Source organism: Orbicella franksi, chromosome 5 (assembly GCF_964199315.1).
Source record: "Orbicella franksi chromosome 5, jaOrbFran1.1, whole genome shotgun sequence".
NCBI classification, from domain to species: Eukaryota; Metazoa; Cnidaria; class Anthozoa; order Scleractinia; family Merulinidae; genus Orbicella; species Orbicella franksi.
In genome coordinates this window covers 32,161,522-32,175,726 of record NC_138149.1, presented here as the reverse complement: position 1 = coordinate 32,175,726, position 14,205 = coordinate 32,161,522, and the positions used below count along the sequence as shown (strand labels likewise).

The 14,205-nt window shown below is 42.2% G+C and overlaps 1 protein-coding gene across 1 annotated transcript; it reads left to right on the top strand.

Annotated features, from left to right (window-relative positions):
* Positions 1–281: 281 nt before the first annotated feature.
* LOC145488244 (uncharacterized) lies at positions 282–12,667 on the top strand. The gene is made up of 9 exons (XM_081467066.1): positions 282–720; positions 2,132–2,421; positions 3,053–6,319; positions 6,931–7,053; positions 7,232–7,455; positions 8,172–8,287; positions 8,495–8,558; positions 8,699–8,723; positions 9,549–12,667. The coding sequence occupies exons 1-9, from the start codon at positions 614–616 to the stop codon at positions 9,584–9,586; spliced, it is 4,254 nt and encodes a 1,417-aa protein (XP_081323192.1). The 5' UTR covers positions 282–613; the 3' UTR covers positions 9,587–12,667.
* Positions 12,668–14,205: the final 1,538 nt, after the last annotated feature.

Sequence of the window (14,205 nt, the reverse complement as noted above, 5' to 3'; positions counted from 1 at the left end):
AAAAAAATTTAAGAAATTTACCACACGCTTGTTGGAAGTGAGATTGGGTAGCCTGTGGTCCATGTTGAGATTGACATTTTGTGCCTCAATTACCTACGAAAAGAAACCCATTCGATTTACGTCCCAGAACTTGTATTAGCGCGCCACTGCATGATGTAACATTTCTAACAACCAAAACAAAAAGACATACACAGAGCTACAGTACACGTAGTAATACGAGCCAGCGTTTTTAGACAATTTTTCAGCGGGCGACTTCCTCGAAAATAGAATGCGACACGCATTTCCAACATGGCGGTCTATTTCTAGCGGAGAACTGTGTCTTTTCACATGTAAATATAAGCATCTTTACATCACATTTCAAGAGCTTTGCCGGTGTAGTGACTTAAAAGAGTTCCTGATATCTCTCTTTCGGGAAATTATGCGCCGCAGATGGTCAAAGTGAGCGTGTGAATTGGTATCGGCCGTCGCGTAATAGCTGTGTTTGAATTCACTTATCGTCGCATGGATGTCCGCCACGGTCGATTCTATTGTTCGTTCTATGTCACGTTGTGAGATTCTTCGAGCCTTTGCTTCTACGCTCGATTAAGAAGATAACAACTGTTCATGGATTATCATGAGTGAAACAAGCGCCAGCGAACAAGCTATTAATGGGCCCAAGTGCATTGAAATTCCACGAGGTTGGAGCCGAATACTTGAAAATGGTGCCATTTTATACATCAGGTAAGCCAGCATGGCGAATTTAACTTATATTTGGTGTTGCTGAGTGCCTTAAGAAAAGGTTTACTTCGAGTGGAAAGTGTCAAAAACTTAACCCGTTTTGCTACTCGGAAATAACATTGTCAATGTAAGAAAGCACGGGTATTGTTGTTACATTTTGGCGACGCTCGGTCGGGGCACGATAAACAAATTAAATTGAAGTATTTTATAGCGTGAAACGTAAAAAGTAATCCATAGCCTTAGACAGTGAAGAATTAATTTTTACAAAGCGATTCTGCGGCACCTTTTTTTCCGTACATTTGGAAGTTTTATTTCTTTTCACGGAAATTTTGTTCGATGTCAATTTTCTTTTCTATACATGTAAGGTTTCTCGATTCCACTCCAGCCATAAACTTATTAGCATTTTACTAAAAGCGTTTATGCGATGTTTCCAAAAGAAACCTTTTTTCATAATATTGAAGACAAGAATGGAAACTTTGTTTCGTATGAAATTGTACGTTTTCATCCAGCAGAAATATAAAACAAATACTTCTTTTACAAGCCCCCTCTGACTTAAACTTGAGAAATTTGTTTAAATTCCCGCCACAGAAAGCAAAACAGCAAAAAGGATCTTTTAGGAGAGAAGGGATTATACCACAAAGTAGCTCACAGTGCTTATTCTATTGAGAGATTAAAAGTTGCAAAACAGGTTTGTGGATCGATTTTTGGCAAAATTGTTGTTATGAAGATGCAAAGAACTCAAGTCAAGCCCTTTGGAAATCCAGAAAAAATGTCTCAATTTTTGTCTGTGTGAAGACTGACATTTTGTCGTGACAAGTAACACAACTGTAACAAGACATCTACATGTCAGAAAGATTTGACATGTTAAGTCAAGACTTTGTTGTCAGGAGAATCCTTCACACAAAAAAATTTGAAACTTGGCTACAATGTTTCACTTGAATTAACATAATTGTTATTTTGGATATCATTTCAGTCACAATCACTGGCTGTAGGGTGTAAGAATAATGCAAAAGAAGTTTGAACATGATATGCGTAAGGCAAGCACTTTATAAGCTTTCTTCAGTGTTTTTCCAGCTTCTGAAGTAATTTGCCATCCTGGTGTAGAAATGTGTACCTGTTATGTTTGTGAAGTGTGTGCATTTTCTCTGTGACATGACCTAAGTCACCAAAAATTGTCTTGAAAGTCAAAGAAAACCTCAGAATAATAGATTACGAAGGTAGAAAAACATCAAGGGTATCACAGTAAACTCATAGGAAGGAGGACAGCTTTGTGGGAGGAAAATTGGAATTGACTGAAATAAACCAACAATAACATTTTAAAGTTATTGCTTGAACTGTACCATCCAGGGCATAGCCACCTTATATTAAGGTGTTAAGTATACAGCATTGCTCAAAGATATCCATTGTTCCTCAGCCCAAACAACAGTCGACTAAGGTCGCTGGATCATGTGATTGAGTATCTCAAGACTGAGGGGACATGTAAATGTGGGCTGGAATGCCCCCTCTTTATTTACAAAGTGTTCAACTTTGATGCAAGAATACCAAGCAAGTTAATTCCAGTCAACAGCAGGCAAGAACCTTCACAATCAGGATGCAAACACTACACTTTAGACTATTTAGACGTTCAGCAGCCATCAGAGATTGCGGTAAAGCAACCTAATGATGTCAAATTGCCGCCATTTTCAACACTGGCCCAAAAAAGAGGTACTGTTAGTAATTTTACTACATTTTCAGGGGTTCCATGGGGATGGTGGAGCATATTTTGAACTGGGGGGGACCTTACAAGCGAGCACCAGAGGCGCTAACTTTTAGTGGGTGTGGAGATACTTGTAAAATTATTATTTCATGCATTTTTTGTTTGAAATTGGGGGAAAGTGGTCTTCTCCCCCCCCCCCCCCTCCCCCTCCCCCCACCAAGCTCTGCCGTCCCTCTTTCATTAAGGGCCGGGCACCAGGCAAATTGACCAGCTGTGAGGATGATTTTGCCTGCCTGTGTTGACCATCTAGCGGTACCTTTTTCTTACAAACAAGTTTAGTTCAAATAGTTTTATCCACCTGTGAAAACCAGTTACCCTCCTGAATGTTAAAGAAACCCCTGCATTTTGCTGAACTTTACCTAGCAAAACAATCGTACCAAGCACAAACAGACTGTTTAAATGTTATGATTATCCCACTGTTTCAAATTCAGTCCTATTTCAATTCTGTGTCTTTTCTTCATCACCAACAGAGTTTTATCCACAATCTTAAAGGCTATCAACTAGGAGTTTGATTTTTAGATAGAAGAACTAAAACATAAGACAAGTGCTAAAACTTGTTTTTGGGTGGTTATTTCTCAGGCCCAGGAAGACCACGAAATCCCTTGGCCAAGTCACGGAGGGTTAGTGTTCGGAAACCTGATGTTGACCGGCCAACGTCCCCTCTTCACAACATCCCATTGCCTGTACCAAGCTCCATCGTCAACAGTCCTGTACAGAGTGTACCAACCAACATTGCTGTTGAACAGGGGCCACTACCAAGTTTTGCGACTATTGTTAGCAGTTCTAAACTCTTTAACCCTGGAGCAGGTCTAGGGAGCACTTTGTTGACAAGTAGCACTGTAACAAGTGCAGTAAACAGCTCTCCTTCAACGGCAACAACATCACAGTTATCAAAGACAATCACTGTCACAAGCACCATTGCTGTTAGTTCGTCAGCTTCTTTTAATAGCCTAGCATCTACAGGGCAGGTAGTGACAGAGGCTTCAAAACCTACAGCTTCTGTTACAAGCACAGCAACTGTCAGCTTACAGCCTACAGCAATGATTTCAGTGACTTTACCATCAAAAAATCCACCAGGAGGTACTTTTACAAAATGTCCAAGTACATCAAGTGTCTGCACAACAAGTGATTCATTGACCACTTCAGCACCAAGCAAGAATGACCCTATCAAGGAGACAATAAGTGTTTCAAGTTCTACAACATCAGTAGTGTCGACAAGTATTACAACAATCCCAATCACAAAGCAAGATGTGAGGTCAGTTGCCAATGTAGGCAAGCTTCCGAGTGTCAAAATGAGCCCTAAAGCGGCTGCACCTCGCCACAGCAAACCAACAAAGTCTTATGGACCCAGGAAAACTGTTGCAGCCACTCTCAAAGCAGCTGCTGCTTCAAAAGTGCCGGCTGTATCATCAGAAGCAACAAGGGCAGGACTTGATAGTCCTCTTCAAAGAACGCAGGTTGTAGCAACCACTGCAGCTGTTGCTTCCTCCATGAAAGGTACAGCCAACAGTGCCAGCAAACCTTCATCTCAAGTGCTACCTACACCATTTGTCTCAACCACTGTACAAGCACCCGCATTATTCCACAGTGTGCTGAAAGACCCAGTCATGAAGGAAGAGGGGCATGCTGTTTCTTCGCCGAGCACCACTGTACCAGGTACTAATACAGTGCATGCCACACCCAGTCACACAAGGGGAACTCAACCAGTTAGTAGTGCTGCTGCCCGTAGTAAGTCAGCAGTGAGCAAAGAAATCACACAGGCTGCAGCAGCGTTGGCTCCAAGTGTTAAGACAAGCCATGCAACACCAACTGTACCACAGCATGTATCAGCTCACAGAACTCAGCCACCAGTGACAGGATACTCTCTTGGGAATACAGCGAGTGGTCTCTGTGGTCAAGTTTCCATGCCTAGTAGTACCAGTCAACAGCAGATTGTCCAGGCTGCCTCCGTGGCTCAAAGTCCAGCTCAGATACCATCGTCAGTGAGTGCTTACGGACAGGTGCAAAATACAGTTGGGTCCTCACAAGTACCATCTCTGCAGATCGCAACTTCCCAAGCACAGGGAGGTGTCTTCTTTCAAGGAAATGGAAATCAAGTATTTCAGATGAATGTGGACTCCAGCCAGTTGAAGGGAGCATATCAGCTTCATGGTGCATTATACCAGGGGGCCATCCCGGCAACGTTCATTGCCACAGCTAATGCAAACAAGGCTGCATCACCTAATACTCCAGGGGTGGTCCCTCAAGCTATGTACCCTACCAACCCATACATGCTTGGTATTGTGATGCCTACAGCAATAACCCAGGCAAACCAGTCAGGCCAACCAGTGCCAACAACAGCAACATCTCCATCAGCAACAGCTGCTGCGGCCGCTGCTGCTATTCCAGTGGCTTCATATTCCTACAACAATCAAAATGCTGCCATTGCAGCTGCTTTTGATTCATTTGTACCTATCGCTCCTGCTGCATCCCCAAGGTTTTCCCAAACATTGGCTCATTTGGCGAGTGCTTACACCCCGTTTCTGCCAAGGGTCACTGTTCCAGCAAATGCCCCTGTACAATTTGCTGCACAGAGGATGGTGCCAATGACTGCCATACAGTCACAAACAGGTGGAAGTGGACAAATGGGACCGACGGTATTAAACCTTGGAGACTATGCTGTCAAATACCCAATAAACACTGTAAAACCTGGCTCATACAATTCTCAACCCTCCACTTCAAGTAACGCTGGACCAGCTAACACCCATCCTCAGACAGCTGTTGTTGCTGCAATGCCATATGTCGCATTTGGTCAAATCAACCATCCCCGATTTCCATTTTCTGTGAATTTTGCAGCTCCTAGTGTAAGTACAGGTCCTTCTGTTACATCGTCCTCACCATCACCGGCTTGCAGTCTTGTTACATCTGCAACTACGCCTCACCAATATGGGGCTGGTACTAACACAGATTCCCATGCTGCAAGTGCTGTCCTGGGGTATGTTACAATGCCATTCAATACCAACCACACAGGCACAGGTCACTCTTTGTCCACCCCTAGCCCCCACCCTGGAAGTGCCTTTTCACCTCCTTCTAGCCATGGCATTGCTAGTCATGGTAATCAAAAGATGGATGTACCAGGCCCGGCCCATCACCTGCCACCTTGGGTTGCAACCAAGAGTTTACCTGGAGCAACTAATAAACGAAGATGCAGCACCCCAGATAACAGCAGCTCAGGGTGCTGCAGTGTACAAAATTCGTGTGCATCATTTTCTGTGTCGTCCAGTAGAAGCAGTTGTATGGAAGTCAGTGCATCGTCTGCGACTGCTTTGAGAACATCAAGCTCAAGTAGCAGTCATTCACCTAGACATGCAAGTGTAACGTCCCCCCTGAACTCACCATTACCAATGCCCAGCCAGGGGCTTTCTGGATGCCGCGGGTCACCGAAGGGTGATTCACCACTGGCAAGTAATAAAGGCAGTGTAGACAGCATGCCTTCTCGTGTTCAATCGTTTAATGCAGTTGAAAGCCATCCGGTGAAAACATCATCTGAAATGGCTTGTACACTAAAGAGAACTTACAGTGATAACAATGAGCAAACTAAAAAGACAAAGTACAATGAGTCGGCATATTATGAAACTAATCCTCTTCTAGGGCTGAAAAGGTCTTGTGAAGCCATAGAAGCATATTGCAGCCCGGAGCGAGATGATGATGATGATGATGATGACGAGGAAGATTCTATTGATGATCCTGCGGTGTCAAAAAACGAGGGATCCTCCCCTGAAAACAACCAGTCAGGGGAAGGGATTTCAAACAGCAAAAAATGTAGCAACTTAAACAGTTGTAATGAGAGTGATGACCGACGTAGAGGTAAGGGAGTTAACTGCAGTCTCTCTCCAATTGTTAGGTTTGTAATAAGACAAAACCAGAAGACTGTATCCCTCAAAGTGTCACATCCTTTAGGTATAGAATTATTGAAGGGAAGCAGGTAATTATTCATGCTAGAATGATTGTATTTGTGGGGTGGGAGTGAATCAGCACGCGTGAGAGCCAATAGAAACAGGCACTCTGACTGAGAGAATAATCGAAGCTAGCTATGATAAGGCAACAAATTTGTGTTTTGTGTATTCATCCTTGAACACAAACTACGTTATTGCGTAATAGATCAAACACGAAAGACCGTGTTTGACCACATTTCCCAACACCGAGAAGAGAGTTGAAAATACGGCGCATAGCGGAGTATAGCGGAGAAATAAAATCGTAAAAAATCTATGCTAATTAAGGTCATGGTCATGATTTCCTTTTTGAAGCTCGATGAATTAAGTAGAGTTCATGAAACCCGGAGTTTGAGAGAGGCTGATAAAGAGCGTTTGTACAACAGCACCTAGCAAAAACAGGCTTTCGTTCAAAGTAAGCTAGTTTAAGGTGGCAGGATTCTTTGGTAATTTTGATAGATGTTGTTTCCTTTGCACTGTTTACAGGAAACCCCAAGTCCAGAGATGAGCGATCTGTCTCCGGTGAGAATGAGCCAATCAGTAACAAGCGCCAGTCTCACTCGCTTTATAATGGAGATGTGTCGCCAAGTCAAAATGAGCCCGCACGCGGTAAGGAATGAAGCAGCTTGCCGTTCGTACGTTACTTTGTGTAATCCGCCTCAATCTTCCCCAATTTCAGCCATTCTTGTTTCGTGTTTCTCTGCCTTAACATAATCTTCAACCAGTCACTGAAGCGGAGAATATTTTATCCATATCTATAACAATGGTTTTGTTTCCAACGTTTTAGTGCAAATGGTCAACCAGAGCGCATATCTACCACTCAAAACAAATCCCGTAACATCCAACACGGCTAATAACCAGGAATGTCTTAACCAGCCGCCCGTGTCCATCGCAAGACCTCAGTTTGATATCGGTGATATTGTTTGGGCGCAGGCCCGTGGCCTGCCTTCATGGCCTGGTAAAGTGGTGGATGCAAGCGAGGTTGGAAAGGCGAGACCCGATGACGGAAAGGTATGTCAATTTCCGTAAACCTGGATATTTTAAATATTCCAGTCTCGCTCCATTTTGCAGTTGTCTGCTCAGTGACCTGGCCTTTGAATGGCAGCGAGGCTGGAGGTGACCTTGTTTTGATACAGACCTCACTGCTTTTGTTTTGTAAGCAAGTTGTTCTAATGCTAACTAGATTCATTTACATGACCGAAGCAGAGAGGTCTGTATCAAAGCAAGGTCACCTCCAGCCTTGCTTACATTCATGGGCCAGATAACTAAGCACCCAACTGTAAAATGCCCTATTTGAAGTCTGCAAATAAGTCAAAATCTCGCCATTTGCATTGAAATTTTTCTGTCTATAATTAGTCGAATTGATTTGATTAAGGATTCAGGGATTCTCGTGTTTACTCCATTTTAGATAAAACGGATTTTTACCGCGAACTGGTTTTCAGGAGTCAACGCTCTGCGGTTCCCTTACCGTAATTCTAATTTGTTTTTTGTTTTTTTTGCTCAAGAGTTGCTACTACTTTGCCAGCCGACATCTGATAATGTAGTCTTTTCCAGGCTCTCGGTTTGTGGGGTGAGCGAAATGGGAACGAGGCGAGCGCGAGAACGAGGTGGGGGGAGGGGTCCGGAGAACAAAGCGCCCTTTCTCGCCTCAAGCCCCTCGCGTTTTTTTCAACCCGTTCTTCGCGCCTGGAGCAGGCTACTAATAATGCGATTTGTTTTCATTACAGCGTTGGGTGATGTGGTTTGGTGATCATACATTCAGTCAAGTTGAAGTGGACAGACTCAAAACACTCTCTGATGGACTGAGAACACTCGACGATAAAGCTCGCAAGAAAAAATACAAGTAAGGCGAATACACCGGAGAAAAGGCCAATTTGAAAGTCTCGGTGAACAATGCATAATTTGAAGTCCTCCTAATGTTGATCAAAAGAACTCCAAAAAGTTTCCGAACTTTTACTAGGCTGAAAAATCACGACCAACTAAACAAAACACTGCGTCCAAACGCGAAAATTTAGCTCCGTATTATAATTTTTATGTCTTATTTATTTAGAGCGAAGAAGGTAAGGATTGGCTTAGAGCAGGCCATCAGTGAGGCTTTGGAAGCTCTCGAATTGGTAAGCACACTTCAAATCGAAGTAAATTTTCTCCTTTGTTTTGCACTTTTTGTTTTCATGAACTATCTTTCTGAATTTTAGCGAACGTCAGTTTTAAGTGGGTTGATTGTCAATACTGTTTCTTGTCTTTGATTTTTCAGAGAGAGCGACTTCGAGGGAGACAGGGTGAGTCAGTCCTAAGCTTTCAACCGCCATTAAATTTCCTACTTTAAAGGAGCTCAGTCACGGTTTGCGCATATTGAAAAGTTTAGCCTCAATTTTTCAAATTCGTCGTTTGTAATCCGTGTTAATCTTCTCCATCCTTTGCCATCCTTGTTCCTTTATGGTTTATCATTATCTCTTTGATGTTTTTCTATCTTATTAAACCGTTATTTTCAGGTTTCCTCCCATTGAAAGGTAATTTTGTATGTGGCCAAAATAACTCAAAATACCGTGACTGACCTCCTTTAAAAACAGTAGTCTCCAAGTGGGCTGTACTCTAAAGTCGTTTACTTTGTTTCTCACATTCAACATTGGCGAAACTGAATCTGCAACACGGCGATAAACTTGAAATAAGATTTTAAAGAATTACCCGTCGTGGTTCACGTTCTCCAAACAACGCAGACTTTGGACATTTCACGTTGTTGTTTTGCAGAGGACGGTAAAGAAATGTACCAAGAATTATAACGCAGGTGCACAGCCATTGTTCTGCTCGTTAAACCTTTTGCTTAGCGACTTTCCCCGTTGCCTTTGTCGATCGTGGTTTTCGTAAACTCCCTATTGATATGGTCACGTTACTAGACTCAGTGAGAGGTTTATTCTCGATATTTTAAAATTCAGCTTGGTATTGAGGCTTAGAAGACACAAAGAAGGGGAATTGCATGACATGTTTATTCATTTCTTTTGTTTGTGTCCTCTAGGCCTCACTATTAAGCTTAATTTTAATACGTCGAAATTGACAAATGGTTACCTTTATTGTGCAGTCACGTGTTTTCTGTTTTCTTTTATTAGCGGCCAGATCAAAAGCCAAGAAGAAACGCATTAGATGACGTCGCAACTGAGAACTGAATGTCAGTAGTGTACTCTTTGATGTGGCCTGCCAGATACCCTGGGGGAATTTGTGGTTATACAATATAGATGTAGTAATATATTGCTATAAATACTAAGTAAAATAGAAAGTTATAGGGTATCGTGTAAGTATTTTCAGACAAATTACTTTTTATCTAGCCATTTTTCAGGGAGAGGATGGTAACTGCTTTTCTCTCAGTTGAATTTCTGTGATTTACAGAAATTTAGCTCTTTTTATCACTGTAAAAATCGCCAGCAAAGTTAAAGTTATCACAGAACCATTCACTACTGCCCCTAAGGTAGAACTAACCAATCAGCTCGAAACAGGAAAATCTTTCCGCCGTCAAGAGCGGGAAAACGTGTAACCGGCGAAAAACTCGGGAAAATCCAGTGAGCCAAAATATTGTTTCGCTCCTGATTGGCTGAGAAGATGACGTGTTCGCTCTGATTGGTTAAATGATGCTGCACGAGGTTCTTGAACCAGGCACGAAGCTGAGTAAACGAAAGAAGCAAGTTTTTTATCGGATTACTTCAAGGTCTAGAAAACCAGGCTCTCTGCATGACTGGTGGCTCGGCGAGCAGTCATTAGGAAGGTTGATAGGGTGCGAGGAAAGCATTTTAAGCAAATATAGACTTGTATCACTACTTTCTTACGTTTAGTCGACATATTTTTCCATCATCAACTGGCACACCTGAAGTTTGGTTCTTTTTCTTCTCCATGCCGAAAGCATTTATCCTTGCCTAAAACGAAACTTGAGCTTCCGAAATCAATAGTGGAATTTTGATTATCTGAAACGTTTTGGTTTAATTATTTTTTTCATGTAAGGTCACGGTCAAACCTTGAACTTCACATGAGCCGGGACGTAAAGCAAAGGAGAAAACTCTATAGCTTTTTCTTATTTGCGTTAGGTTCGGCTTGTGAGAAGTTCGACGTTCAAAGACCATGGCCTTAGTAAAACTAGCTCAGTACGCTCCCCACTGGAACGCGATGCCTTACACCCAGTGGTAAGGGCGGGAAAGGCTGCACCAGCGGTTTTAGTTTGCCTTCTAATTGGCTAAAATATAATATCTCGGCCCTGATTGGTTAGGAGATTTTCTTTAACCAGCTGTAAAGCTAAACAAACAGTTAAGCTACCACAAAATTATTTTCGAAAATCAAGGGAATAGTCTATACAAACCAGGTTTTACAATTCGTTTCGGCGTAATCTTTCCATAATTTGTGATTCGTGCTACTTTGAGGCTTCTAAAGGTTTTTATTCCCGGCGAAAGAAAGGTTTATTTTGACATGTTCACTAAATGGACAGCCTTTTTCGTTCTCAACACTTGTGACATCAGTGACGATTGGGCAACTAAACTTTCGCTCATTATTCATCTATGGAGAACACTTTTTTTTGCCCATGACACAACAAAACAAAGTGGTGCAACCGCTCGCCATTTCGTGGTAATTCCCAAGCGTGAAAAGAGAGATAAAAACTGGCTGACAAGCAAAAATTACCTTTTTTTTCGCAAACCTTTTTTCTAAGTTCGCGCCCGATAACGTGGTACATGTTGTTGTGTGTTCCTTTTTCGTGTCATGGCCTACAGAGCACGTCTTTGACATTGTACGAAATCGTCACTACGTCACGTATTATATTTCAATCTATGTGCCCTATCTAGTTATAACAGCACAACCTCGTTCCTAGAACGAGGGGAGAGGATTTTGGATCCGAAGTTGATGAGTGCAAATCGTATTGTGTGTGTGTTTTTTTTTCAATCTTTCGATGTAATTTATTTTGACCTTTAAACGTAAGAGCGATTAAGAGTTGTGTGTTAAGTTTCCTTTCGATTGCTCAGTTAAGCCTGGTTTTCACTAGCGACGCAAGCACAAGCTCAAGCACAAGCACAAGCGCAAACACAATAATTCTTCACCGTGAAAACGACGTTGACGCAGGCATAAGCACAAGTGTAAGCACAAGTACGAGGATCAAAATTTTCCTTTTTCTCGTTCTTTCGCTTATGCTTGCGTTTGCGCTGCAACAAGTGAAAACGACAGGGATATTTACCACACGTGGTTATGTTTGGCTAATGAAAACACTGGATCCAGATTACCTCGCGCCTAAACAGTTTGGAAGGTTCGGATGATTTTGCTTGTGCTTGTGTTGACGACGAATTTCGTTTTCACTTGGGTCATCCCTATTGCTTGCGTTTGTGCTTGCGCTTGGGGTAGAGGAAGGGGCTGGTTTTTAACTTTTCGTAGTGGGAGGGGTAATAAATATGTGCATTGGAGTACTGTTGAGCAGTCTTAATAGTAAAACGTGCGCAAAGTAGATCGATGATTCTTTGTTAAAATGTTAGGTGTAAATAGTTTATCGTCCTTACCCATTCAGCGCAAACTTTGTGCAGCATCCATTTTCTCCTCTGAGTATCAAGAGCCAGACATGTGTGTTAGGAGATTAACGCAGCTGATCAGGTTTTTGTGGATGAGGAATGTGTGCCAGTCAGCCCTAACTTGGGTCCTCGCGTTACGGCTTTCTACACTAGCCGCAACTTGAAGTCGAAGCCAGAAGTTGTTGCTATCAAAACGAAAGTAAATATATTTTGTTGGCATTTTAGCAGCCGTGAGCCTATGGAGGCAGGTATTTCCGCCTGTGCTAGAAGCAGCAGATGGAAATAAGTCGGCGTTCACAAAGCTTAGAATACGCCGGTGAAATTTAACAAGCGTGACGTGACGTTCCAAGGAGGACAGTAGGTCACGCAATTAACGTGACTGGTCAGTTGGGGAAATTTTTTTTTAACTACGATAATTTTTCCCCAGCTTATACTATGAAAAATGTAAGTGAACCATCTAGGACAACTTGCATGTTAATATCAGGGCAAAAACGAGTGTGTAAATTAGCAGGGATTATTTTTGTAAGGGAACTAGCCGTGTATATAGCTGTAATTAAATTTTCCACCTGTACTAATGTGTTGTCGACTTGGGTGCAGATCGCAAGTCGAGCACTTGACTTATTGCGTTTCTCAAGAAGTTTACGGCTGCTGATATCAATTTAAAATTAAATTAAAATGTTATACTTGAGTCGTTTTCTCGTTGTGTCTCTGTCTAACATTCGTCCTCTAGAATCAACTGGTCTGAAAATTTCGCTCTCGTTTGAAGCTCGGTAAACTTTGTATGATTGCCCGAACTGTGGAATGCTTCGTCGAAAAGTATTAAAAACGACACAGTGGAAAACAAATTCTCGTTCTTCCCTCAATGAAGAGACTTGAAAAATACGAATTAGGCTTGAAAAATACGATACCTTGCGCCATCGGTAGGGTTAAAAATCTGGCCAAGTCAAACAAGCATTCGGGGTAAAATTCATATCCATGTCATCAGGAGCCCTAAACAATCAACCCAAGCTAAAAAGTGGTAGGACAGTGGCCCTCCCCCCTCCACGGTCCTTGTAAAGGACGCAAAGATGTTTGGTATTCCCAGTGTTATTGATTTGTTCACCTTACTCCACGCCCTGAATGAAATAATTTATATGACATAAATTATTTCTCAAGACGTTCCCCTCCTAGTAAGGCGGTTTCGCGTGCGACTTCGACAGTGACTCACCTTCCACCACCATCGCGGCGTCAGCTATCCTAAGGGTTGGGGTTCTCTTGGCATATAAAAATGGTAATATCTCAAAGGAAGAACCTCTACCCCAACCGCCAAAACCACCAATGGAAAGCTGAGCACGAGGTTTCGAGACTAAGGGGCTTTCTACGCATGTTCGACAGAGCAAGGCTTGGTAGGAAATCTAGGGGTCTGGGATCGACATTGTACGTTGTTCGTGCCAGCACGTGATCACTTCATGCTGGTGTGCAGTATTCTCGTGAACAGATGAATAAGTCATTTCCAAGTTGCCTTTTACCTCTGTTTCCAAACGAATCCTCGTGCAAAACTTTTCTTATGAAAATGAATTTGATTTGTATAAAAGTAAACTTACAGATGAAACGCATTTTTAGAACAATGGTTTAGCAGGAAGACTCTTTGAGGTCTACTCGAAAATAGCCTATTCGCTTTTTTTTTTTTCAAGTGGTAGCTAAGGATGGTGAAACTCCGTTAATACGGTCACCAAAGGGCCATGAGAATTTGGATGATGATTGTTCTTTAAAATTTGAACGTTATGTTAATCAAATGTCCTTACCAGCGTTTACACAGTGGACAGCACTTAATAATCTCCGGCTTGCACTTGTTTTTTGAACTTGATAATACATATTTATACCAGTGCTTGCGTTTATTCAGCTTTGGCTTTGACCAATATTCCATCGAATCTCTATTCAGCGGCCTCCCCTTATTAGTATTATTAAGCGGCATGTTGTCATTAGAATACTGTAAATAAAATCCTAATACGGTCACCTCTATTAAGCGGCCGCGGCCGCGGCCACCTTTCTGTCATCCCAATGCGCAATTGAGTTTTCTATTGTCCTTACCCCTTTTAAGCGACCACCCAGAATTAATTTAACAAACGGTAGTTGGGTTATCTTTTGGAAAAGATCATGAGAGGTAAGAGTCCGAAATCAAACTTTGACGACTGATAAAAACATTCAAACACACGTTTATTATGACTGTCTCAACGCGATCCTATGTTCACTA

Excerpts from the sequence above, each read along its gene's own strand:
- LOC145488244 (XM_081467066.1), top strand. The coding sequence starts at position 614 with ATGAGTGAAACAAGCGCCAGCGAACAAGCTATTAATGGGCCCAAGTGC. Across the intron at positions 721-2,131 it reads GGTGCCATTTTATACATCAG|CCCAAACAACAGTCGACTAA; the intron begins GTAAGCCAGCAT and ends ATTGTTCCTCAG. Across the intron at positions 8,288-8,494 it reads GCTCGCAAGAAAAAATACAA|AGCGAAGAAGGTAAGGATTG; the intron begins GTAAGGCGAATA and ends TTATTTATTTAG.